Source organism: Pseudocercospora fijiensis, assembly GCF_000340215.1.
Source record: "Pseudocercospora fijiensis CIRAD86 unplaced genomic scaffold MYCFIscaffold_6, whole genome shotgun sequence".
NCBI lineage: Eukaryota > Fungi > Ascomycota > Dothideomycetes > Mycosphaerellales > Mycosphaerellaceae > Pseudocercospora > Pseudocercospora fijiensis.
The window spans coordinates 3,562,600-3,587,766 of NW_006921537.1; the positions used below are offsets into that span (position 1 = coordinate 3,562,600).

At 51.8% G+C, this 25,167-nt stretch overlaps 9 protein-coding genes across 9 annotated transcripts; 6 read left to right on the forward strand and 3 right to left on the reverse strand.

The window, feature by feature from the left end:
- Positions 1 to 671: 671 nt before the first annotated feature.
- On the reverse strand, positions 672 to 2,215 carry MYCFIDRAFT_58886 (uncharacterized protein). Its single transcript, XM_007929840.1, has 3 exons — positions 2,012 to 2,215; positions 1,452 to 1,933; positions 672 to 1,390 (listed from the first exon to the last, which is right to left on the reverse strand). The coding sequence occupies exons 1-3, from the start codon at positions 2,125 to 2,127 to the stop codon at positions 732 to 734; spliced, it is 1,257 nt and encodes a 418-aa protein (XP_007928031.1). The 5' UTR covers positions 2,128 to 2,215; the 3' UTR covers positions 672 to 731.
- A 1,767-nt stretch (positions 2,216 to 3,982) lies between these two features.
- MYCFIDRAFT_198102 (uncharacterized protein) lies at positions 3,983 to 7,543 on the forward strand (the record flags this gene model as incomplete). Its single annotated transcript, XM_007930375.1, has 1 exon — positions 3,983 to 7,543. The coding sequence occupies one exon, from the start codon at positions 3,983 to 3,985 to the stop codon at positions 7,541 to 7,543; it is 3,561 nt and encodes a 1,186-aa protein (XP_007928566.1).
- A 910-nt stretch (positions 7,544 to 8,453) lies between these two features.
- MYCFIDRAFT_155540 (uncharacterized protein) lies at positions 8,454 to 10,388 on the forward strand (the record flags this gene model as incomplete). Its single annotated transcript, XM_007930376.1, has 1 exon — positions 8,454 to 10,388. One exon carries the CDS (start codon positions 8,454 to 8,456, stop codon positions 10,101 to 10,103), a length of 1,650 nt encoding a protein of 549 aa, XP_007928567.1. The 3' UTR covers positions 10,104 to 10,388.
- Positions 10,389 to 10,547: 159 nt separating this feature from the next.
- On the reverse strand, positions 10,548 to 11,878 carry MYCFIDRAFT_72175 (uncharacterized protein). Its single transcript, XM_007929874.1, has 5 exons — positions 11,742 to 11,878; positions 11,481 to 11,537; positions 11,332 to 11,431; positions 10,896 to 11,280; positions 10,548 to 10,832 (listed from the first exon to the last, which is right to left on the reverse strand). Exons 1-5 carry the CDS (start codon positions 11,825 to 11,827, stop codon positions 10,783 to 10,785), a joined length of 678 nt encoding a protein of 225 aa, XP_007928065.1. The 5' UTR covers positions 11,828 to 11,878; the 3' UTR covers positions 10,548 to 10,782.
- A 121-nt stretch (positions 11,879 to 11,999) lies between these two features.
- Positions 12,000 to 13,224, forward strand: MYCFIDRAFT_88036 (uncharacterized protein). The gene is made up of 2 exons (XM_007930377.1): positions 12,000 to 12,406; positions 12,457 to 13,224. The coding sequence occupies exons 1-2, from the start codon at positions 12,053 to 12,055 to the stop codon at positions 13,003 to 13,005; spliced, it is 903 nt and encodes a 300-aa protein (XP_007928568.1). The 5' UTR covers positions 12,000 to 12,052; the 3' UTR covers positions 13,006 to 13,224.
- A 436-nt stretch (positions 13,225 to 13,660) lies between these two features.
- Positions 13,661 to 15,843, forward strand: MYCFIDRAFT_38628 (uncharacterized protein; the record flags this gene model as incomplete). Its single annotated transcript, XM_007929774.1, has 2 exons — positions 13,661 to 14,419; positions 14,473 to 15,843. 2 exons carry the CDS (start codon positions 13,661 to 13,663, stop codon positions 15,841 to 15,843), a joined length of 2,130 nt encoding a protein of 709 aa, XP_007927965.1.
- An 829-nt stretch (positions 15,844 to 16,672) lies between these two features.
- Positions 16,673 to 18,292, reverse strand: MYCFIDRAFT_38448 (uncharacterized protein; the record flags this gene model as incomplete). Its single annotated transcript, XM_007929759.1, has 3 exons — positions 16,673 to 16,933; positions 16,986 to 18,029; positions 18,083 to 18,292. The coding sequence occupies 3 exons, from the start codon at positions 18,290 to 18,292 to the stop codon at positions 16,673 to 16,675; spliced, it is 1,515 nt and encodes a 504-aa protein (XP_007927950.1).
- Positions 18,293 to 18,556: 264 nt separating this feature from the next.
- MYCFIDRAFT_58890 (uncharacterized protein) lies at positions 18,557 to 20,105 on the forward strand (the record flags this gene model as incomplete). The annotated part of the gene is made up of 6 exons (XM_007929841.1): positions 18,557 to 18,640; positions 18,720 to 18,821; positions 18,875 to 19,599; positions 19,667 to 19,743; positions 19,807 to 19,887; positions 19,945 to 20,105. Exons 2-6 carry the CDS (start codon positions 18,798 to 18,800, stop codon positions 20,103 to 20,105), a joined length of 1,068 nt encoding a protein of 355 aa, XP_007928032.1. The 5' UTR covers positions 18,557 to 18,640; positions 18,720 to 18,797.
- Positions 20,106 to 20,874: 769 nt separating this feature from the next.
- MYCFIDRAFT_140661 (uncharacterized protein) lies at positions 20,875 to 23,426 on the forward strand (the record flags this gene model as incomplete). Its single annotated transcript, XM_007930378.1, has 6 exons — positions 20,875 to 20,936; positions 21,087 to 21,116; positions 21,176 to 21,204; positions 21,257 to 21,369; positions 21,439 to 21,803; positions 21,860 to 23,426. Coding segments are annotated over 6 exons (2,166 nt in total), but the record flags the coding sequence as incomplete, so codon positions are not given.
- Positions 23,427 to 25,167: the final 1,741 nt, after the last annotated feature.

The following is a 25,167-nucleotide window of genomic DNA, read 5'->3' on the forward strand; positions in this document are numbered from 1 at the left end:
TAGTAGGCCTTAAGAGACTACGATAGGTAGTTAGTAGCGGGCCCTCGTTAGATCTATACTAGTACGACGCGAATAAGTACCCGGCGGCTAGAGGAGTTAGATCGAGGTCGGTTCTAGTAGAGTCTATAATAGTCGATTGCGATATTAGGTTATTATAGTAGTAATTAATAACCGCGCGCCTACTAAAGTCGTTATATCTCCGGACGTAGGCGCGTTATACGCGGCTACTATAGTCGTATACGCGACGCGCGCCTTCCTTAAGACTTGCGAGCGAAGGATACCGCAATTTTATATAGCTTCTCGAAGGCTATAGAGGTTAATAGAGCTATAATAGCGACTAAGAGGGTCGATAGTATCGTATTTATAAGACCCCGATAGCGGAGCTCGCGATAGTAGGGCCTCGGTACCGGTCGTACGTACTAAATTACGCTTCCCGTAAGGCTACTAGCGCGATCGAGTATACCGCTTCGAGTAAATACCGCCGGATAAGGTATATACGACGAAGACGCCCTTTTCGAGACTACTATCGAAGTTATAGCTCGTCGCGGTATATACTATAACGTCTACGCCCTTCCGAATCGCTAAGGTATTAACGTTCCTCGCGTCTACTAATTAGAGGCCGCGGTTAGCCCGTTTTAAGCCGCACTAAGCCTAAAGGGGCCCTAACTTTTATTAAGTTGTTATATTTTAGATATATACACTACACCCTACCACACTTTCACGATCATACACTAATACCCCTCCAACCCCTTAGCCCGCACAGAATTCCTCAGACTTCGCTGCCACGCAATCCAAGTCCCCACGATACTAAGAGTTGCACAAAGCAGAGTCCCCCCACAAAACATCTGAGCACCGGGCCAGGATTCTGGAAAAATCGCCCCTCCCACCGGCGAACCGATGAGAATCCCCAAAGCCCCTGCGAACATATTAATCCCGAATCTCGTGCCGATAGTCCTCAGATCTTGCGTCATAGAAGCTACGGCCGCGCCTTGCAACGATACAAACGCTCCGGAGAAGAATCCGTAGAGCAAACACCAGATGATAAGACCTGGTGTCGAGTGTTTAATGGCGATCCAAGAGAATGCGAGGATTGTGGCGCAGGCGGTTGTGGTGGTGAGGACTTTGAGGGGGTGGAAGAATTTGTCTGCGATGAGGGAGGGGATGATGCGGCCGGGGATTGAACCGATGTTGAGGAAGATGAGCATCCAGAATTCGAGGTTGAGGGAGTGTTGGGCTGCGAATTGTTCGATGAAGAAGTAGGGGATGTATTGGCCGACGAAGCCGAAGAAGGTTGCTAGGTTCATGATTTGGAAGGGGAGTTCTTTTAGGATTGTCGTGTCGAAGATTTTTCTTCGGGCTGGGGGTTTGGCGCGGGGTTTTATTACTAGGCCTGGATGGAGGAGATTTGAAGATTAGTGAAGGATCATCATGCTTTTTGGGAGCTTTCTTACATGGGATTGCTAGAGTTAGAAGAGAGATGAAGCCAATGATTCGAACTGCCCAGCCAAACCCGATTGAAGGCTGAACGTAGGTGAAGATTATAGGATAGACGATGCCGCCCAGCGAGGAGCCCGATGCTGATATACCCATGGCTAAGGCTCGCTTCTTCGCGAAATACGCAGGCAAAACGCTCGTGGCTGTGATGAAGAGGCTTCCGCCGCCAATTCCGCAGCATATTCCTTGAGCAAGAATGAGCTGATAGTAAGAGGTGCACAGTGAGGTCATCATGGTGCCAAAGACGACGAAAAAGGAGCCGCAGAGTACTAGCAGTCGGGGGTTGCCAATGTCGAAGATCGGACCCCATGATATCGGCGATGCGCATAGGAAAAATGAGGTGAGCGTGCCTATCCAGGCAATGGTTGAATTGGGCGTGCTTGGAAGAAGTTCCTCTTTGTAATATGTTTGGAAGACTCCAAAGGCGTTGATTAAGCCCCTGAAAGTGAAGGGTAGAAGCGTTAGCATCAGTCCTAAGCGAGGAAAAGCGATTATTCGCAGCGAGTGGTTTACTCACCACGTATTGAAGAACAGGAAATAGCCTCCCAGCACTTGAAGCCATGCCGTGGTACCTCCATCTGGCGGAGGACGGCCGGGAGGTCCTGATGGTCGTGCTGCTTCCTTTGTAGGCATTGGATCTATCTGTGGTGCACTGAAGTACTCTTTGCCTCCATGGTGAGCATTCAAAGGAAGTGTGACCGTAGACGCCAATGGTGAGCCGGGAAAAGGTTGATGATCATATGGCGAGGTCGGCGTCTCCGGGCGTGGGAAGCCTGGATGAAATAATGGTGAATTGGGGGTGCTGTCGGCGAGGAAGGCTTCTCGTGTGGGCGAAGGTGCATGGCCGAATCCTCCTTGCGTTGGCGATGCCAACGGGATCTGCTCGTATCGGGTGGAGAATGCATCAGGTCGGTCGTTGACGCCGGGCAAGACTAATCGACGACTGGAGTCTGCAAAGTCGGATGTTCTATAAGGTCTGTTGGCGTCGGAAGTGGTCGGCCGATGGTAGTTGCCATTCCAGTCAGATGCGGCTGAAGGATAACGAGAATGCGAGGGGGGTTCCCGTGAAGGAGAGTGAAAAGAATGGTCGCGCGCATGTGCCATGCTGGGAGAGAATGAATTGTCCTGCGGCGGATGCAAGGCAAGGCGTTGGTAGGAATGGGTTTCCTGGGGTTGGTTCGATGCACGACGAGGTCTGCGGCACGTTGTCACCAAGAGTGCGGATGGCGGAAGAGATGTCGACTCATGGAGTGACTGGCGCTGGCAATGAATAGCAACGCCAAGGACTTGGAAGGCCTCGAATAGTGAGTGGTGAGGGCGGTAGAGCGGCGGGTGGGATGTCGACGGTGTTGGGTCGGAGGTAACAGGCTGGTGGTGTGCCGTACGAAAACAGACTCCTTGGTTAGGGCAGCGACGCGTGCAGACGCTGAACCGATAGTGTCCTGATTTAGAAGCATCGTGTATAGTAGTTCCACGATGCAAGCAAGGTTTCAATGTTAGTGTTGTGGATCATATGCGACGAAATGTATTGGCACGGCGAGTGCGCTCGTCGCCAGCGCCCTGGAATCTGGAGAAGAGGTGCGCGGTCACACTCACACGTACATGATGACACCTTGCTGTGCCTGCGACACGCTTGGAGTCGCTGTGCGCTGGGTGGGTGGTGAGGAATTGATCGTACCTGCTGCGCCAAGCCGCAGACAATTAACTTTCCCAAGCGACCGGGATCTTTCCGGCCCGTTCTGCGGCTGTTCCTGCCGATCGTCGGCGCTAAAATGACAGCGTCTTCGTCTTCGCCTTCGCCTTCGCTGCGCAGTGTTCACCTTGCTTGAGCAGCTGTCGGAGCCAGACACATATGAGACACACATCTGCGCGCCCGCGTAGGCGATCGCCGACGCCGAGCGGGTCAATGTCAGTCCGCCTTCGCGGCCGCGTACAGATGGCGTTGCATCGCGTTGCAGCGTGCAAACGAAATGAATATTGCCATGCACAATCAGCGCACAAAGATCGAAAGAGACCGATGAAGGGGCCCTGCACTTCCCGTTCAATGCAGGCGTGCGGGTCGCTGCTCCACCTCACACGAACGCCCACACCCACGCCCAACGAGAAGTCGGCGCGTGTCGCTGTCGTTTCTGATCGAAGCAGCTGCGTGCAAGGCACCGCCCGGTCCACGACATTCCAGAAACGGTGTGTTGCCGCATATAGCCTGGCCATTGTCGCATCGCTTGGCGAGCTTGGAGCATTCTCTTCGAGTGCTTACGGTACTTGCCCTCGTGAATGTCGAACTAGTCTAGCATGCATCGCATCCTCCCAACGCGCTCCCGCAGCAGGAACAGCACGTGTGCCCGGTGGAGACCTGTGACAGCGGGCATGGGCGTGGACGTGGGCCGTGGGCATGAGCAGGAAGGTACATAGTTCGCTCTTGCTCTCCCTCCTGCACTTTGCTCCCAATTGTCTCTGGCGCGCTTGCTGCGTGGAACTTTGAGCAACAATGCCGCGCCCCGAATCGACGCTGTCGCTGGAGCATGGACCCCGCCTCGGCCACCAGAACCTCTCTCACCTGCAACTGTGGCAGGACACCGTCAACTCAAGACCCAATGCCACTGCCCTCATCGCGAAGCACCAGTCGCCCACCGCATTCACGTGGCTCGGCAGCCAGCACAATGACAAAGACCACGTGCAGTGGACCTACGCCGACCTCGATCGCGGCGCTCGTCGACTGGCCACTGCCCTGAACAGAACCACCCATATCGAAAGGAGGCCGATCGCCGCCCTGATCCACAACCAAGCAGAATGGGCTCTGCTGTACTGGGCCGCCGCCTATCTCCATTCGCCTTTTGTCCCCATTAACCCGAAGACGGCGACGAGGACCGAAGAGATCAATCACATGCTGGACCTGGTTGGCCCGGTGGTGCTCGTCACAGCAAACCTGGACATCGCCAGCCAACTCGAGAATGGCCTTTCGGAGAAGCTGATGTCGTCCATCGCTACACGCATCACCCTATCCCACACTGGACGCGAGACAGCACAGCAATGGACGATGCTTGCACATTTGATGTCCGGCGACCCGACCCCGCCAGACACGCCCGATGTCGTCGCTGCTGATGATACCATGGTCATTTTGTTCACAAGTGGTACCACATCACTTCCGAAGCCCTGTGCCTTGACCAGCTTTCAGTGTCTGAATGCTGCGCTCGGATACATGGACGCTCAGAAAGTCACAAGCAGCCATCGCTTCGTGCAGCATTTACCCGGCTTCCACTCGTATGGCATTGGCTGGTCTTTGGGCTTCTGGCTCCGGGGAGGTGTGGTCATCTTCCCATCAGATTCATTCGAAGCGCAAGCAACACTAGAGTGCTTCGACAGATTCAGAGCAACGCACATGGGCCTGGTCCCGACCACAGCCCAAGCCATCCTAGCGCATCCCTCCTTCTCAAAGACCGACTTGAGCACACTTGTCAGCATTGACATCAGTGGAGCTGGTGTGCTGCCGAGTCTCATTGATGCTTGCGCGTCGACCTTGAAGGTGCCATCCAGCACCAGCTATGGCATGACTGAGAGCCCTGGCACAATGGCGTGGGGAGTCAACGAAGGCTCGGTCCTTCGCGACGGAGAAGTCATGTCTGGACGACCCGTGCGTAACACCCATGTCAAGGTGTGTGAACCAGGGACACGAGAGATCGTGCCTAGAGGCCAGTATGGCGAGCTGCATAATGGTGGCCCGCAAGTCATACCTCACTACATGGACCCAAGAGTATCCAAAGACAATTTCTACGTTGATGAGAATGGCACTAGGTGGATCGTGACTGGTGATCAGGCCATTATGGACCACGATGGCGCAGTGCGGATTTCTGGCCGTTATAAAGACATGATCATTCGCGGCGGAGAGAACATATCTCCGGCCAGTATCGAGGACTATCTCAGCAAGAAGCCAGGCGTATTCCAGGTCCAAGTCGTTGGAGCACCAGATGATATGGCAGGTGAAGTACCAATTGCCGTAATCATTGAGAGCGACGGCCAGCAAGCAAATTTGAGCGAGCTTAAGCACGACACGCAGCGCGATCTGGGACCAGCATTCGCTCCAAAAATGGTCGTTCGTCTGGGTGATCTTGGCTTGAGTGCTTGGCCTACTACCGCTTCTGGCAAGATCCGCAAGGTGGAGCTTGCCAAAGTAGTCAAGGACTTCATCAAAACACAAGCTGAGAAGGGCATCGACAAGTCTGGTTCTGTGGTCGACACTTTGCTCAGCATTTGGAAGTCCATCAGCGGCGCGGACAGCCTTGTTGCAGAGACACCATTAGATGCATTTGCAGACTCACTTATGATGATGCAGCTCTCTGGCACGGTGAAAAAGGAGCTCGGCCGAGATATCACAGTTGAGGACTTCAAGATCTGTGATACAATTGAAGACCAAGCCAAGCTGATCGAGTCGAGGCCACTCAAGAATGCAGGTCCAGTGCAGCCATCGAGAGAAGGGCCACCTTCAATACAGGATATGCCTCATTGTCGAGAGGAGGAAGATGTCTTTTGGGAGACTGTATATGCCGCTGAATGTGTTCTGGCGCCTTATGGACTCAAATGGGACGACGTAGAGGATGTGATGCCTTTGCCAGATTGGGATGCGATTTTCTGCCACCGATCACGTCCGTGCTCGTGGAACCTTCGCTTCAGCTACCATGCTCCAGTAGACGTCAAGAGCCTGGAGCGGGCGATCAAGGCTTCGTTGGAGTTCCATCCAACAATGCGATCGATGGCCATAAAGGTCGACGATGAGCAGCTCCTTGCGACCATTCGGCCCACCGGAGAATGGCTCAAGGCATCAATGACTACCGGATGGGAGGTCGAGACCAAGGAAGACCTCAACACGCTTGCGCTGCACGATCCTGTTTACGACAATGCCAGTGCTCCCGGACCCCTGGTGAAATTCCACGTTGCTAAGATTCGCAGTGATGGCACATCTGGACTGGTTGTAGTTGCATCGCATGCGGTCAACGACATGAGCATGACCAAGTTATGGCTAGAGGATATAGTCACACTCCTTACTGGCGAGGGCAGCGTTGTCCCTCACGCACAGTTCAAGGACTATGCAACCGCCTTCTTTGATCACCGCGACGGCCGTGAAGCTGATAACGGGATCAAATATTGGACTGAAAAGCACCGAGGCATTTCAATGCTCCCAGAATCAACATACTGGCCTCCACAACGCGCAGCGGAATGGTTCAAGGGCGGCGATCTTGGATGGCAGAGATGGGACGGCACAAAGGCACGCAGAGGCGAGCGAGCTGTCCCACAATCCGCTAAGCTCCAAGCCCAAAAAGGCATTCGCCGCCGTGTAGCCGTCGAGGACATCTTCAAGCTGAAAGCCGAGCATAACGTGCCGGTCTTCATGCTCGTCAAAGCCGCCATCGCCATCCTCAACATTTCCAAAACCGGCGGCAAAGAAGCCATCTTCGGCACAATCAACGCCGCCCGAACCTGGCCCTTCGCCTCAGACTACAGCGCCCTCGAACGCGAAGCCTACACCGGCAACCCCCTCGACGTCTCCGGCTGCACAACCGAATACGTCCTCGACCGCATCCCCGTCGGCCAAACAAAATCCATCTTATCTTTCATGCAACAAGTCACCACCGACGAAGAAAAAAACAGCACGTACGCCCACACCCCTTTCTTCCGCGTCCTCGACCGTCTCCGTGACCCACTTTCCTCCGACGACACGCGCACTTTCTCCGAACGTGAGCGCGACGCAGCCTCTATCCTTCCACTTATCAGAAGACAAAGTTTCAATTGGCTCCCCACAGCCCCCACCGCGCAAAATTCTCGAGGCCTCCAGTTTCAGGAAATGTTGACGCGGATGGATAATGGGTTGACGATTACGGGTTTCCTTCTCGAGGATAAGAGGAGTGTGGCGTTGAGTTTTAGTTGGGATGCGGAACATCTGAGTTTTGGCGAGGCGGAGAAGGCGCTTGGGGAGTTGGTGGATTTTGTGGAGGTTATGGGGAAAGAGGAGAATTGGGGGAGGGGGGTTGGGGAGGTTTTGAGGGATGTGAGGTGAGATGGGGAGGGGGAGGGGGACGGAGAGGCCATCACCAATGGTGGGTGATCTAATTTTCTGATCTTTTTGGATGGGGATGGGGGTTAATGAAAGGAAGGTCAGATACGACAGGACAAGATGGATCTGGGATTTGGGATTTGGGATATATACTGAAGGAAGGCTGGAAAGCCAGAAGGGTTAGAATGGACATGGATACGTACATATGTTATCATTATCAATTTCTCTATTCGTTGAGGGAACGGCATCTGCATCATATGCTAGCCACCACATGAATACGATCCTTGGCTTCCCGGGAAACTCAAGAATCGCATGCGAGGCGTATTTGGAGGAGCCTGACCTAACCATCGAACACGCGCTTGAAATCTGGTTGTAGTCCTGTATATCTAGATCTGTGCGAGATTAGTATGCCCATAGTCAGATGCTCTGTTCTCCAATCCACCATTGGCTTCCAGGACGCCTCCGGAACGTGGTCTACGACTTTCGTTACGTAGCTCAGATTTTCCAAGTCGCGGAGCTTGCCATTAGATGCTGCAGGCCTAGTATACTGTTTCTGTGTTCTCCTCGGCATTCGTGATTGCGTGTCTCGAGTGAGGCGGGCGATGAGAAGGAGGTCGAGATAAAAATATATAAGGGCGGGAAGCGCACTAGGTAGCCGAGACCCTGAATAATAAATAATGTGGAGACCTTGCATCAGCAACGACCAGGGAGCGTGTTACCAGCAAGACTCGGGATATCCTGACCAAACGACATGCGAGCCATTTCATGCGGACCAGCGCTGCTTATCGGAGGCGAACTTCTAAGATAGCATCCTCTGGGACTCCTTGGGCGTTTCAATCTTGCAACGCCTATCGAGCAGCGCATATCGATCTCGCAACGTCACACGACCACGACCCTGGATGAGCCGGATGGTATGGACACACAAAAGTCACATTCGCGCAGAAGAAGCGGGAGTGCTGCCTTAGCGAACTCGACTTCCGGCGCACCGCCGCACACGCAGGAGGAAGGGAAATCAGCATCGGAATCAGACCAGTCCACAGACATGGAGATGTCGTCCATTCACTCCTCAGACGCAGAGGACCTGACAGAAGACGAAGAGACCGGTCTCACAGAAACAGAGCGCAAGAAGCGGCGGCGGCGGAAGAGACAAGATGCAGAACCAGCGAATCGAATAGCAGGAGACACGAATCTCCAAGCAGCAGAAGAGAAGGGCATCGCAAAAGCAACAATGATCCGAAGACTGGCGATCAATGGACTATTGATCGGACTATGGTACAGCTTTTCGATATCCATTTCCGTCTACAACAAATGGATGTTCAGTGCCGACATGCTGGACTTCCATTTCCCACTCTTCACGACGAGTTTACACATGCTCGTGCAATTCTCTCTGTCATCAGCAGTCATATTCTTCCTTCCGCAATTCCGACCGGGACGAGATGGAACGAAAATCAAAAAGGATACACACGAATACCAACGAGTTGGCGACGAATCACAACAACACCACCAACAACAACAACAGCCACCAGAAGACCCCGCGACCAAGAAACCTTTGATGACCAAATCCTTCTACCTAACCCGAATAACCCCCTGCGGAACCGCCACAGCCCTGGACATCGGCCTAGGAAACTTCTCGCTGCGGTTCATATCCCTAACATTCTTCACAATGTGCAAATCCTCCGTCCTAGCCTTCGTCCTCCTCTTCGCCTTCATTTTCCGCCTGGAATCCCCAACCTGGAAACTCTGCGCCGTAATCCTCTCCATGACCATCGGCGTAATCCTGATGGTATCCGGCGAAGCAACCTTCAACGCCCTAGGCTTCATCCTCGTCATGACCGCCTCCCTCTGCTCCGGTCTCCGCTGGTCCCTAACCCAAATCCTCCTCCTCCGAAACCCCGCAACCTCCAACCCATTCTCCACAATCTTCTTCCTCACACCAAGCATGTTCCTCATCCTCTTCCTCCTGGCACTCCCCATCGAAGGAGTCCCCGCCGTCCTCACGGGAATTCGCAACCTATCCGCAGACCACAACCCTTTCCTCGCAACCCTCATCCTCCTCTTCCCCGGCTGTCTCGCATTCCTCATGGTATCAGCAGAATTCGCGCTCCTGAAACGCACGTCCGTCGTCACGCTGTCCGTATGCGGGATTTTTAAAGAAGTCCTCACGATTTCTGCCGCTTCGATGACGTTTGGGGATGAATTGTCGCCGATCAATGTGAGCGGATTGGTGGTGACGATTGCGAGCATTGCGGCGTATAATTGGCTGAAATACAGTAAGATGCGGAAGGAGGCGAAGAGGGAGGCGCATGAGATTTTGGAGGCGGAGAGGTTTGGTGTTGAGGGGAGGGCGGAGAGGAGGGGTTTGGATGAGGAGGATGAGGATGAGGCGTTTGCTATTGGGAGGGATAGTACGAGTACGACTGGAAGATTGACGAGGGATTCACTGAATTTGGCGACGAATCTGGACTCTGCTGGGACAGGAGCTTCTAGCGATGGTCTGCATAATGGTGGGCTGGTGCATAGTGCCTTGAAGAGTCCGACAAAGAGACCCGAGGATTTACAATGATTGGGAAAATGGTAATGTACGAATGGATCTATGTTCTGAACTGTCTACAAAGAGCTTCATGTCTCTGCCCTACCTTGATCTGATATCGCGCATGTCTTATGTCACGCGCTTCATGGCTGGAGTAGGAGAAAGTGGTACACGTTGCAAGAGTTCTTACCTTCTCTCAAGCTGCTTGAAGTCAGTAGAATGGAATGAAGAGAACCCTGTGGTCAGTGTAATCTGATCGTAGTCCTGGCAAAATCGACGTCGAACGCGAGATGGACGACTCGGCTCGTTCGAAGACGCGGAACTGATGTTAAGTAGGGCGGCGAAGGACGGGGACACGAGGTGCTGGATGGGGCAGGTTTGGTGGCCGTGATTTCATAATCCGATCGGAGACGAGGACGGGGGATGAGACGAACGAACGAACGCTGGGCGTCGAGGGAGGGAGACGTCGAAGGAGGTCAGTTCAAGACGGTCGATCCGCTTCGTGGGCTTGATTTTTTCGGGCCGTTACTATTTCCTGTCTTGTGAAGCTGTCCCTTCCATGCCAAATGGTCAATGTTACACTTTACCACGATCCCATGGCGCTTTTTCTTTTTGTGTCATGTCGTCCACGCTCGTCGATGTCGCTCTCGAAGATGTTGGCTTACTAGACCGAGTCTTTCATGCGAACGTCGAGAGCTACAGACGTGTCAGCTTACTCCGCCGTATCCAGGTCATCATGAGCTGGCGGAGCTTCTTCACGCTCTGCCGTGTCGGAACCATCAGCACCAATTCTGGAACTTGCCCGAAATGGAAGAGCATACGAACCTTTGCGTTCTTCGCCGTTGGTACCGTTCTGCTCGTACTCACGCTCACGCTCTCTGTCGCCAGTGCGCTCTTCGCGATCCTCTTCACGATCACGCTCCTTTAAATCACGCTCCCGGTCGCCACGGTCTCTATCCGCACCACGGTCGCGGTCCTCTGGGCTTCGAGTACGTTCGCGATCGCGGCGGTCTCGGTCATCGCGGCGTGAGCCACGGTCGTAGTCGCGGTCGCGATCGTCATCGTAGCGACGGCTGCGTGGTGGAGAGCCAGAGCGGCCACGACGGGGAGAGCGCTCGCGACGGCTGCCTCCTCCACGTCCGCCATCACGTCCATCGCGGTTGGAGCCCTGGTCGAAGCGCCAGCTTGCGGAAGGTGGTGTGCGTGCCCACTAGAAATATGTTAGAGTGAAGTGCATTGAACCAGGTTCGTGTGAAATCACCTCAATCTTCAAAAGGTCATCACGACCGATTCGCTTGTTGTGCATCTCGTAGTAAGCGTCGTCTGCATCGCGAATCTTCTCGTACTCAACGAAAGCGAAGCTATGATGCATTAGCCAGTACTTCTCGCATCTAGGGAGATGTAGCTTACAGTCTGGAGCTCGCGGTTCGTGGTGCAGGGATATCGCAACGGACGAGACGTCCGTACCTAGAATCTTGTCAGTGGCGGACTTTCTTTGACATCTCTGTTCGTTCTCAGCTCGAATCTGAGGGAAAGCGCTTTCAACGTCCAGCGCATGGTCAATGCGATGAGCCGCTGAGCGCGATATCGACGAGGATGATTTGTGACAGCAGGGAGTGTCGCTCGGACTGCTCTCCAAGCAGGATGATCGCTGTAGGAAGGTGGACATACCGCTCGAACTCGTAGGCAAGGTCGCGGGCGCGAGTGCCGTGGCCGAAGCCAGTGACATAAAGAGTGGTTCCGCCGCCTCGAGACATGTTGCTGTGCTGATGCGATGGGTTCGGTGGTGAAGTAAGGAGTGGATGTCGACGGCGAGCTTTGAAGTCTGAACACACGGAGTTGGCCCGAGATTGATTGATGCTTGGCATAGAAAGCCTCAGGTTACAAGTGCGGACTCCCGAGCGGCGAGCGCTCCTTCCTGGTCGATGAGATGGATTTCTCGACTGCACGCGACCAGCATTCACATCGCCATTGCACATACAATGAGCCAGCGCGCATTCTCGCTGCCGTTACGGACAATTGTTACAAAAGCTGTGAAACCTCAATGGATCTGTCGACGATGTCTTGCAACACAGCAGTCCAGCTCGATTCCTAGCGAAAAGTACTCCAAAGGGCGAACGTCAGAGCTATTATCGACACAGCTCCCACAAAAGCACTTACCGCCGCAAGTCTTAGCACACGTCAATGCTGAATCATTACCGATCAACGAGCAGGAGCAATGGGAGAGAGTGGAGCCGCACAAGAAGATTGTTGGAGTGGTAGTGAGCCATGGCAAGATGGAGAAAACTGTGAGAGTGAGAGTGGCAGCTCAAAGATGGAATGAGCGGATAAAGAAGGTACAGCTCTGGTGGATTGATACGATATGATATGTGACTGACATTGACAGCACTACCGCCATGACATAAACCATCTCGTCCACGATCCCAATGATTCATTGACGACCGGCGATGTGGTGGAACTCCATCGCCTCAAAGTCAGCAAGCAGGTCGAGCACGTCGTTGCGAGGATAATTTCACCATTTGGCAAACCAGTAGAAGAGCGACCTCCAGTGCCGACTCCTGAGGAACGTTTAGCAGAGTACAAGGCGAAACGGATGGTCAAATTAAGAAGACGAGAACTGCGCATACGAGCTGGCGAGGGCGATGCGGAAGCCATACAGAAATTGAAGGAGATGGGTCACGACCCGGGCGCTGGTGCGAAGCCTGGCGTAGGCAGGCAAGATAACTTACAACAAAATGTGGGCAAGTCGCGGACACCAAGCAGTGGGGCGATACTTGGCAGCCAGGGTCAGAAACTACCCGAAGGTGTGTTGCCGGGTGGGAAGGAAAAAGTTGGCAAAACAAATGAGCGAGCTCAGCGCAACAAGGGCAAGGCTGTGAAGTCGGACGCAAAATTCCAGGAGCGGAGACGAGAAGCACAGGAGAAGGACCAGTAGCTGGCAAAAGAAAGTCTTGGATCAGCCTCCGTTTTGGGATGAGCATATGGCAGCCTGCACGAGGGGCGGTCCTGTACAAATATATGAATGTTAACATACGGCATCCAGCATTGGTCTATGCTGGGATTACGGACTGGTCTGTCACAAGGTCGAGGCGACCTGGATTCTGAGCTAGTCTTTTCCGAAGAGAACTCAAATCAGACACCAGTTGCCCTTCTCAAAGCTGAATGGTGTTGTCAGAGAGGGATGCTGTGTTGATTAAGGCATTCAATGGCCAACCAAGCATACAGTGGTCGGCAGGCTTAGTTCTTTGAACTTGACCTAGTATCTGTCGGCAGTCCGCCTCTCTCTTACATCTTGTCAATGAAGTCTCGAGAACGGCCGGCATAGGCTGGTGACATACTCATGTCGATACTTGAGATTGATATTTTGATATTTTGATATTCTGATATTGATATAAGGTAAGTTTTGCTGGCAACTCTCACGTGCAAAGGCGATCAGGCGCGACCCCTGCTTGAACTCTAATCTTTGCGCGACGCGACTTCCAGCTGAAGACAACACCTCCATCGACTCTCTTCAATGGCTTGTTTTTTGACCCAAACTGATCACTTTCAAGATTATTTCACTGTCCCCCGACAAGATTGACGCCGCGATCATGGCATCGTTTGCAGAAGACGAAGACTTTGGCCTTTCCTCTTCAGACGAGGCGGACTTGCTCCTGATCGACGAGAACACCAACCCACTCAAGCGGAAAGCTGCATCCAAGACCAGTCTTGCACCAGTGAAAAAACAATCCACTCGACCAGCATCAGAAGCTGCAATTACCATCGCCAACAAAATACTCAGAGAACGATTCGGCATTCCAAGCTTTCGATTGAAGCAAGAAGCTGCCATCACACGCGTACTGGATGGCAATTCTAGTGTAGTCGTCTTTCCTACTGGTGGTGGCAAATCGCTGTGCTATCAAGTCCCGGCACTATGCTTCAAAGAATTGGATCGAATGTCTGGGGTACGACAAGGCCATGCAGAAAGCGGAATCACTCTTGTCGTCTCGCCCTTGCTGGCCTTGATGAAGGACCAGGTCGATGCCTTAAAACGCAAGGGTATCAATGCGGCATCTCTGGATTCGACCAAGTCGAAGCAGGAGTACTTTGAAGTTGTCGATGCCATGCGAAATGGAACGCTCGACATTCTGTACTGTGCCCCGGAACGCCTCAATAACGAAGGATTCGTTGCTTCCATGGCGAATGTGAAAGGTGGCGTACGACTTCTCGCTGTGGACGAAGCTCACTGTATCTCCGAATGGGGACATGCGTTTCGACCTGATTACCTCAAGGTAGCTCGATTCTACAGAGAGATTAGAGCTGAGAGGGTTCTTTGCCTGACTGCTACGGCTACTCCTCAAGTCGCCCAAGTAAGTCATTCCCGCAATACCCCTGCTCGAGCAACCAGCTGACTTTCTATTAGGACGTATGCAACGCATTTGACATCTCAAATGATGGACTCTTCCGAACATCGACATACCGACCTAATCTGAAACTACGCGCAGAATCATACCAAATCAAAAAGGACTCCTATCCGAAGCTCATCAGATTCCTCAAAGGACATCCTGGTCCCACTATCATCTACGTGACGCTGCAGAAACATACTGAGGAGCTGGCTGACCGCCTCCGCAAAGCTGATTTCAATGTGCGCCATTTCCACGCCGGCATGAAGCCAGAGGAAAAGTTCAAAGTGCAAGATGACTTCATGAAATCTAAGGATATGATCATCTGTGCGACGATTGCTTTCGGTATGGGCATCGACAAGTCTGATATTCGCAATGTCGTCCATTACGACATACCCAGAAGCCTCGAGGGCTACAGCCAGGAAATCGGCAGAGCTGGTCGAGATGGCCTCGAGAGTCATTGCATGCTGTACCTTTGCGCCGAGGATCTCCACTTGCGTGAAAGTTTTGCAAGAGGCGATTTGCCCTCCAAGCGCTCGGTACAGAGCTTGATGAAGGAGGTTTTCGCCCTCAAAGCGTCTAATGATCCACTACCGGTGGTGGAGGCAAGTCTCTATGCGCAGGCCAAGGAACACGACATCAAGATGACCACTCTGGGGAGCATCTATGCTCAGCTGGAATTGCGATTCAATCTGCTTCGAGCTACGACGCCGAAATATACACAGTACAAGTACCTGGTCCTGGCCTTCACCGATGGCGATAGAACGCCTGCAGCAAATGCTCTTCGAAAGGAAGCAGTCAAGACCGCCAAGGCGAAATTCACTTATGTCGATGTAGAAGCCGCTGCTCGTAATAGTGGCTTACCTCGTGTCGACCTCGTCTCCAAACTCAACGAGTGGCACGATCGCGGCCTCATCGACTTGCAGACCAGTCAGGTCGTCAATGTCTTCCGAGTGATGCAAGGTACCTGGCCACCACCACCAGGAGAGAGACAACGCATCATCGACTCTCTGCATCATGAGCTAGAGCTTCGAGAACAACAAGAGCTGGCACGGATGAAACAAGTCATGGACCTTATCACAGGTGAGAGCTGTTTCGCGCGCACTCTTGCCGCCCATTTTGGAGACAAGCTGCCTTATGGGAAATCGGAGTGCGGCCACTGCACCTGGTGTCAGAATCACATCGCCATTCATGCCGTGAAGCCGCCACAACGCGAATGGAACTCCCAGGCCTTCTTCAAGATTCTGGAAGCCTGCCCTGATAGAGATGATCCGCGCTACCTCGCACGCATAGCTTTTGGCATCGGCAGCCCTCGAATCACAGCGGCGAAATTATCGCATAGTCCTGTCTTTGGATCAATGGAAGATCACGACTTTATGGTAAGTCATTGATACACATATCTCAAGACCAAGCTGACGATTGTGCAGAAACTGCTGTCTGCCTTCGAGAAGATATGTGACAAGTGAGTGGGATCTTTGGTAGATTATCGATCATTCATCTCTGCTGACTTACGAAAGGACAACACAGCAGTACTCCGGGTCCAGGCCTGCCTGGTCCGATGAACAAGCGGGAATGCTCTTATCGCGTCAGTTACCGCCGCCATCGCAGCGCTCTAGCTCGTCAAGCTTCAAGAGATCTACGAGCTATAACGGCTCATCCTCCTCTCGAAAGCAGCCTCTGTCTCGATCAAGCAGTTTCAGAGGACGAGTCCGCAAGTTTTAGGATTCGCGGGCCGCATACTTGAACGCCTGGCTCGAGAAGATTTGGCGAACGACTTCTTTGGGAATTTTGTATCAAAATTGCATCACCGTAAGAGGGATGGGCTAATGGTGAGAGGAATGTAATATTGAGAGACACCTTGTATACTTCTAAACCGCGATAGGGTATATTTCGACCACTTTATTGACAAGTTCACGATGTCCGAGCATATTTCTGAATTAAATGGCACGGCTAGGTACTCCTCAAGTGACGTCGTTGGCCCTTTCCCTTTCTCGCATAGAGCATTTGTGGTTGAGAAGGACCAGAGCGCAGTTCAGGAAAGAACATGTTGGCAGAATCTCGGGGATCGGGCCTTGGCATGCAATCACAGTGACGCGCCTCTCCGCGCATCCTGTTATTTCTAACATCAAACATCCGAAGTTTTGATGAATTGTTCTTCAATGGCTACACTTTAATGTGTCTTCCCTCTTTGATCTGAAGTCTTACATTAAACACACCGACCTAGTTCTTCTCGGCGACATCTGTGATCATTTCGACATCATCAACGGGCTTAGTGTCGTGAACAATGACGCTCATCTGCCTGTGCGCCTCTTCAGACTTTGCAAACAAGCGATCCACGTCTTCGAGAGCGAGACCCTTGGTCTCGGGGAAGAAGAAGTATATGATCGGTACCCAAGTGGCGTTGAGGACTGCGAAGATGATGTACGTCCGGTAGCCGATGTTCCTGATAGCTGGCGGAGTGATGTACACGATCATAAAGTTCTAAAAAGGGTCAGCTAATGTTTGGGGACATGGAAGAATGACTTGAACTTACGCAGATCCAGTTGCTCGCCGTGGAAATGGACGAGCCTCGCTGACGCAGCTTCAACGGCAGAATCTCCGAAGGATATACCCAGACAGTGGCCTGGAAGCCAATCGTGAAAGCTCCCTGGAAGATGAAAAGCATTGCTGCTGCACCTGCTCCGCAAGCATCAGCAATGGATGTCTTGTTCTCAACATTCCAAATCAGCCCGGTCTGGACGACCATGACAGCAGCCATCAGGGAAATCATTGACAAGAAAAGCGGCCTTCTTCCAACACGGTCAATCAAGAACCATGGAATGAAGGACGCAATGAAGAACCACGTGTTCAAAAATCCGGACATGAGAGCTGACAAGTTACTGTCAAATCCCAAGCTCTTCTGAAACAGCGTGTTGCTGTAGTAGATCAGAGCGTTGATGCCACCCAGCTGCTGGAAAATTTGCACCGCGCATGCAATCAGGAATCGGCGAGTAGACTGGATGTCATCACTCTTGAGTAAGTCCTTCCAGGTACCAGCACCAATAGATGCCTCGTATGCAACAGTGTTGGTGATATCCGCGTGCATCCTCTCGATGGCCGCGTCACTCATCTTCTTCTTGTTCAGTCGCCTGAGCACATCAAGAGCTTCATCCCCGCGATGATGCGAGATCAGCCACCGAGGAGTCTCCGGGATGATCATGATGATGAACAGCATGGGAATCAAGAAGATGCACTGGAGAATGACCGGGACGCGCCAGGAATAACTTGGACCTCCTGCAATCTTGCCGAAAGCGTAGTCAATCCAGTACACCAGCATGATACCGAAATTAAGAGTCGAGAGCTGCGCGCAGACGTAGATACCTCTGGTGGCCTTCGGTGCGAACTCGGCCATGAGCACTGGTACAGTCGAGTTGATGAACCCCATGCCGACACCGGCCACAATGCGAGCAACGATCATGTGCGCGATAGTGTACGCCGTGGCTTGGAGCAGAGCGCCGATAATCATGATTACGACACCGATGAAGATGCTGCGTCGACGACCGAGATTTTCACCAATGAAGCCGGTGATGATGGCGCCCTTTGAGAAGCATCAGTATTGCACCCCGCCTCGATATACTAAGAGGGACTTACAAAAAAGCAGCCGACTTCGTAAATTGCGACGATCAATGCCACCATGTCCGTACCATAGTCCGAATCGGTATCGAGGTTGAATGTGCCATCGAACGAGGGCGCATTGACCAGACCACCCATAAGACCATTGTCGTAGCCGATCAGCAGGAATCCCAGGCATGCTAGCAGAGTGACCGTGTAGAGGAGCGTGTTGCCCTCGAGTTGGACCATCTTGGTAGATGCAGCCAAAATGCTGATGGATGAGTCCGGACACTGTCAAGGAGAAAGAAGTAGTGATGTCGCTTCGTGTCTCGAGGACTCGGTCTCCGTATCCAATAATATCGTAAATGGAACCCGGTCTAGATCGAAAGGCTAAGCTTTATGCAGGTCGTTGCAGTACTGTGCCAAGCTTTGGTTCCAACGCTTGACGTTCGACTCAATAGGAACAACCACTCCTTCGTCTGAGAAGGAATGAGTCTCTCCAGGTTTGGATTCCCCAAATTTTGGGGCACCACGTTTATGTGTACCGTCCCGTCAGATTAGCAAGAGCAGGGATATCTCCATAGCTCCCTATCCCTGGTGGGTCTAGAAACGCTCTCAAGCTTCGGCGCTGGGATGCACGGGGAGTGACGGCGATTGCGTTGCTAACGTTTTGTAGAATACGCCTATTGTGCTCGAAAGCCATAACAATAGTCATAAACCGGTAGCGGCAAGAGGTCGAAGACTATTGCTTGTCATGGCGTTGCCGGCAAATTGTAAGGTGTGTATTGGTTTGAAGGTCTCAGGCCTTGCATTTTCGCTGACGACGAGAAGCGCATCTCTATCAAACAGAAGTGCCATGTCCAAGAGGCCAGAGCTTTGAAGGACTTCCAGGAGCCTCACTTCACTATCTACGAAGATGCATTCCTGGAAGTGCTCGGCAGCGCTCCGAGCATAGAGCTTGGAGTCCAGAAGGACTGGCCGTTTGCTCACGAAGCTGGAGTCTACTTTCCCGACCAGGACGCGATATACATCACCAGCAACACATTGCCATCGCCTTCTGGTAAGACGATAAAAATAGGCAAACTTACCAGGACAGAAGGCAAATGGCAATACGAGGAGATCCAGACCGATGTAGTTATGGGTAACGGCGGAATCAACTACGAAGGCGGAGTGCTCTTCTGCGATCAAGGTCACATGGATACGCCAGGTGGTTTGGTCCTCATGGAAGCCAGTCCACCATATTCAACTCGAACGCTCATCTCTTCATATCACTGGCGGCAATTCTCCAGCGTGAACGACGTGGTGATTCATACCGATGGATCTATTTGGTTCACCGACCCGATCTATGGCCACGAACAGGGATTCCGACCCGAACCTCAGTTGCCGTCACAGGTGTACAGGTTCGATCCAGCGTCTGGAGACATTCGAGCTGTTGCCGATGGCTTCGGCCGCCCTAACGGCCTTTGCTTCTCGCCGGATGAGAAGACGATGTACGTGACCGATACAGATTGGATTCACGGCGACGGCACAACAGACCTGACCAGGGTCTCTCACATGTAAGTTCTCGATCCCCATGCATTCTCCACGTGTGTTCCCCCGCACTTCCGCTGAACTCTGCTATAGATATGGCTTCGATGTGATTGAGCGACATGGGTCTCAATTCCTGGCGAACAGGAGGCTGTTTGCCATGTGTGATGAAGGTGAGACTGTCCAGATGCCGATGAGTCGATGGCGTCATAGACTGACACTAGCTATTACGCTAGGCATTCCAGATGGCATCAAGTGCGATGTGCAAGGTAACGTGTACAGCGGTTGTGGTGATGGACTGCACGTCTGGACAGCAGGTAAGTTGCCGCATGGAAAAGCTTGTGCCGATGTCTTATTTGCTGACTGCCGGGAAGGTGGGAAACTCATTGGCAAAGTGAAGGTTCCAGGCGGCTGTGCCAATTTCTGCTTCCTTCGTGATGGGGAAATCGCTCTGTTGAATGAGGAGAAATTCTGGATTGCCAAAGTGGCATCTCATGTTGAGGGCGCTTTGCTGAAGAATATGAAGATCACGTAGTCGTCAATCAAAAAGGCTCATGGTCAGATCTGTGCGAAAGTGAGGCTGGAAGCTTCGCGGCAATACGCTGTATGGACGCTCGGGGATATGTTTGTTGGAGCATTATTCGCCGCCAGTTCGCGCTGCCTGCTGAGTTTCATCCCCATGCCCCGCACCCCGTGGCTTTCTCCGAAGCGACAAAGTCTTGGCAGCTCCACCTCCCATTGCTTAATCAATATCAGAAGCACAACACCGGCCATTTCTCTCATCTCCAATTGCCCTCCCTCTCTAGCCGAGGATGCTGATGGTCGGCATTGCGTGGGCTGAGATGAGACACATGCTCGCGCGGTCGGAAATTAGAGTTCGAGGCCAGCGAGCGATGTGGTTGGAGCGGCTCGATGTGCGCGGGGCAAGCCACGTGCTCCAGCGCGTGCACAACGACCACACCCCCGGCCGTTCACCGTTCATCCCCGTTCGCCCACGCCCGCCTCCACATATTGTTGACTGTCGGCGATGACCTTCGTTTCAGCACTGCGTTGCGTCTTTGATAATAACCTCAGGAGGCGGCACGGCAAACGGCGGCCAGCAGAACACCCACCAACACCGCTCCACTCTGTCGTCTCACGAACTCACTATGGAGAATGGAGGCGGGGGCGGAGGCGAAGGCTATCGCGCCGACGAGAGATCCACCTCACCTGAGAGTCCGGGTGGCAAGCCTGCAGCCAAGCAGCACAAATCTGAGCGAGTGAGTAGCAATCGAAGATGCAATGCATAGCTGACAGCAGTGCTCCAGGAGAAAAGAACATACAGGGCCTGCCTGCACTGCAGACAGCGAAAATCGCGCTGCGATCTGTAAGTATCCAGAGAGCTTCACGATGCTTGGAAGCCCGCCTACAGCCGGCGCCGCTGCCGTTCTGCGCATCATCCACCCTCGGGAAACTGGCGGCGTCTGCTCATATGACACCATGCGACGTGGCTTCAGAAGCTGACAGTCAATCGCAGCTATTCGTCTGGCGAACCAGGCCGACCGCCGTTGGTGTCTCTGCACTGCTAAATAACACGTCCCAGCACTGATCATCTGTGTTGCATAGGTGCGAAAGATGCATTCGTGAACAGCATGGTGAGAATGCAACATTTTCTCGCGGAAGAACGAATAGATCTGACTTCTCCAGAATGCGTTCTTGGTGGCTCCCGTCGTGGTGGCAGAAGAGTCAAGCGCAGCGATTCCAACGCCGCTAATCCCCACAACCCTACCACTGGCCAAGCCGTACCAAGCATCGACACTGTAATCCGACCACCTGTCGGCTTGCAGCCACCTCGAAACGATCAACATGATCTGGGTTCTCGTCAACAGCGCTTGCCGAGCTGGAGCTCTCTAAACCCGGATTCGAGGACGCTCCCGCCTCTATCCAACGATGGAGCTATCACGCCTACGGCAAAGATGACGGTCGATGACACAGTTGCCTCCACTGACTTGCAAAACCCTGCGGATGCTCTGGAATTCTTAGCGCATGTTGCCGAGCGAGATTCCGGTAGCAATCAACTGCCACCCATGCATAGTGCTGTGTACGGAAGATCACCGCATCAACCGCCTAGTGCAACCAACACAGTGAACGATCCGCGATCTGTGAGTGCATCGACACCGAGCAATGTCGTCGACTATCCGCCTCTTGCTCAAGGCAAGCTCAATCTTGATATGATACACGCTCTTCTCTATCGGTGCGTCTTACATATGAAGGTGCTATTCGCCTAGAATCGTGCTGACATCCTACCAGATATGAAGAGAAGTATCATCCGTTCTTTCCTCTCGCCAATCCGGCGGCCATGGAGCCGACCAATCTGGCTACCATTGCCGCAAAAGAGCCTCATCTGCTTGCCGCCATCCTGACAGTCGCGTCGAAGGATGAAAAAGACTGGTGGCAGGTTCATGATGACTGCTCTTCGCACATGCAAACCCTGGTAGGCAGTCTTGCTTATACTGGCGCTGCGTCCGTTGAAGCAGTAGAAGCCATGCTCATCTTGGCTGAGTGGGTTCCTCGCCGGCCTCATTCAACGCCAGCCATTGGTCGCGGCGAGGAAGATCAGGCAGCATGGATGTATGTTGGGACCGCAATTCGACTGGGCTATCTGCTAGGCATCGACAGAACTGGTTTCAGAGCAGAAAGCGAATCACAGACTGCGGATCTGAACCGCAAACGTCTGGCCTGGGCAAGCTGCTATATGAGTGACCGCCAAATCTCGGTCCGAATAGGAAAGGCATTTTGGTCAAGAGGTCCTGGTCCAATGACGGCGCTGCGGGCGCAAGACTTTCCCAGTCTCTATCCTCGACTGCACCGGCAGGACGACTTTGCCGCCATATTTCAGGCCAATCTGGAGCTGACGCAACTCTTCAGCAATGCGCATGATGTGCTCTACGCGACCAAGAGCAGGTCGAATCAGCTCAACTACGGCGGCGAATATGTCAAGTATATCGACGACTTCCGGGTAGCGTTACGGCACTGGAACGAATCGTGGGGAGTCTTCACATGCTCGCCTCCGCTAAAGGCCAGCCTGATACTGTCCTACGAGTATCTCCGGTTATACGTGAACGCCTTCGCATATCAAGCTACCCTCAACCGGCTGATACAGAAGATGAAAGATGCGATGGACAGCGGTCAACAGTCTCGACCAATCGCATATCCTTTCGCAGACGTCGCTGCAACTCCAGATGCGCGCTTTGTCTACGACGCCATAGATGCTGGGAAAGCACTGCTCAGCACTTTCTGCAGCTTCGTGGATCCACAGGAGACCTTCCGCTATATGCCGATGCGCTACTATCTCTACGTCATCTACTCCGCCGTGTTCTTGTACAAGGCTCGATCAACAGGAGTCATGGCTGGTGATACTCGAGGATCGGTCAAAAGATTGATCAGCGACACCATGGACAACCTTCAGAAGTCGAGTGCTTGCCCCAACGATGTGGGAGACCGATATTCGCGGCTTATAAGACTTCTTTGGAGAAAACCGCCAGGACGAGGAAGCATTGCAGATCCAAACGATATCACTCGCCCTTCAACGACAACACAGAACGGCGGCCCTGGTGTCCCATCAAGGACGTCAGATCCTCAGCAGCCAATGGACATAGCACCGCTTTCGATCAATCAATTCAGTTGGCTTGATCTGGGTGCTGTTGGCGACTTCGCTGTCGAGAACAACAATTCCATTGCAGGCAGCATGGTCGATAACTTCGACCTTGATTCCAATTCTGCTGATGGATTCTCGCAATTCGACCCGAGTATGATTGTATCACCCAATCAGTTCGCCGCTTGGAATGGTTTGTCTCCTTCCGGAATCATCTTTTGAGACATGGGGAACTGGAAATGTTAGCAGCAGGTCTTGAAGTATGATAGTCGTCCCAAGCGATGAATGTAAGATACATCAGAGTAGACGGATGTAAAAAGTGCTGTGCGAAAAGCCGCGCTTGGGTATTCGATGATGTGAAAATTTAATTCTTAGTGTATACTGTATAAGTTCTGCACAGGATGCGATGCTGCAGGTCATACTGCTTGTATACTGCGAGAGACTACCTTTCGCACGTGACTTGTAGTGTACGTCGCTGTTCGGCCGTATGCTATATATGATAAGAAAAAGCTGAATCATCCCAGAACAGCTATGCAAAATCAGTTCGTTAAAGTGGGATGCGCCTCTGTACCTACCTACTATTGCGTTGTTGTAATGGAAGCAGCGGGAGGTCAGCTCGTCTCTGGAGGTGCCTGTCGGATCGAATTGAATTCAATTTCCGTTCCAGTTTCTGGATTGGAGTCGTTGTCAAGCATCCTGTCACGGAACAAGGAAGGAACAGCCTAGGGCTAGCTGACTAATTAAAGGAACGGGTACCTCCTGTAATTAACCTTCCTCTTCTATATAATTATAAATTATAACAACTTGTATAATAACTAGTAGCTTCGCTTAAACTAAATCCTCGCGCTACTAGGAGTTATCTAACTATAAGAATCTAAGTAAGTAAAGTCTCCTATCCTGCCTTAGTAATCCTATATAATAGTTATATAAAATTATTATATATACTATAATACTATTCTGCTAGCGTAAAGCCTACTTAGCGTATATATAGAGAAGCTCGGTCGCTCGTATAGATTTACTTAGTAGCTAGCTTAGTAGATATACTACTAGCCGGGCGAGCTTAGTTTATAGTAAATACTCTACCCTATTCTTAGAAAGATACGGTTTAGTTCTACTATCTACTACTATAATTAGTAGAGAGTGTTCTTAGTTCTGTACGTTACTATAGATATATTTTCTTATAGTTCTAAACTGTCTACTACTTTTACTACTATAATTTCTACTAAAGAGTCTCTAGTATAGCCTACTAACTATCTATCTTAATACTTCGAGGTTACTTAGAAGTTAGAATATTAATTATTATTTACTAGTATTAACTTATTAGGAAAAGATCTTTCGCTATATATATTTCGTGTTAGGGCTAAAGAGGCTATATGTAATTAGTATATAACTAGGTCGAGTAAAGCTAGGGTCTTAGTGCCTTAGGCAGGGCTTAGCGCTTAGCGTTAGGCTAACTAGCCTACCTTCCTCCCTCTCCTCCTAGCTCTCTATCGAATACTACCTATACCTACTACTACCCTATCTACCTACTAATATAACCCTTCTTATATAGTATTCGATCTACCCTTTAAGGGTAGTAGCTAGATAGTTCTTATTTTAAGCTTTCAGTAATACAGCTACAAAAACTATTAATTTAACTATATTACGCCCGAAGAATAGAACCTATACGTACTATTCTACTAAAAACAACCGTACTAATTATTAAGCAAGGCCTTCTATACGGCCTATTATACTAAGTTAATCGTACTAGGCCGATACCTACTAATTCCGCTATATCCGCACTATAAGAGGCTATAATATATTATTAGTACTACCCCTTATTATAATAGCTGGCTTATTACGAAGTAACAATAACCGCGGCGCCGCTAGCAGCGCTAGTAATAACAACACTAGTAGTATAGTGCCTACTAAAGTGCCCGCTAAAGGGCCTACTAAAGAACCTATAATTCTAGGTAATAATCTA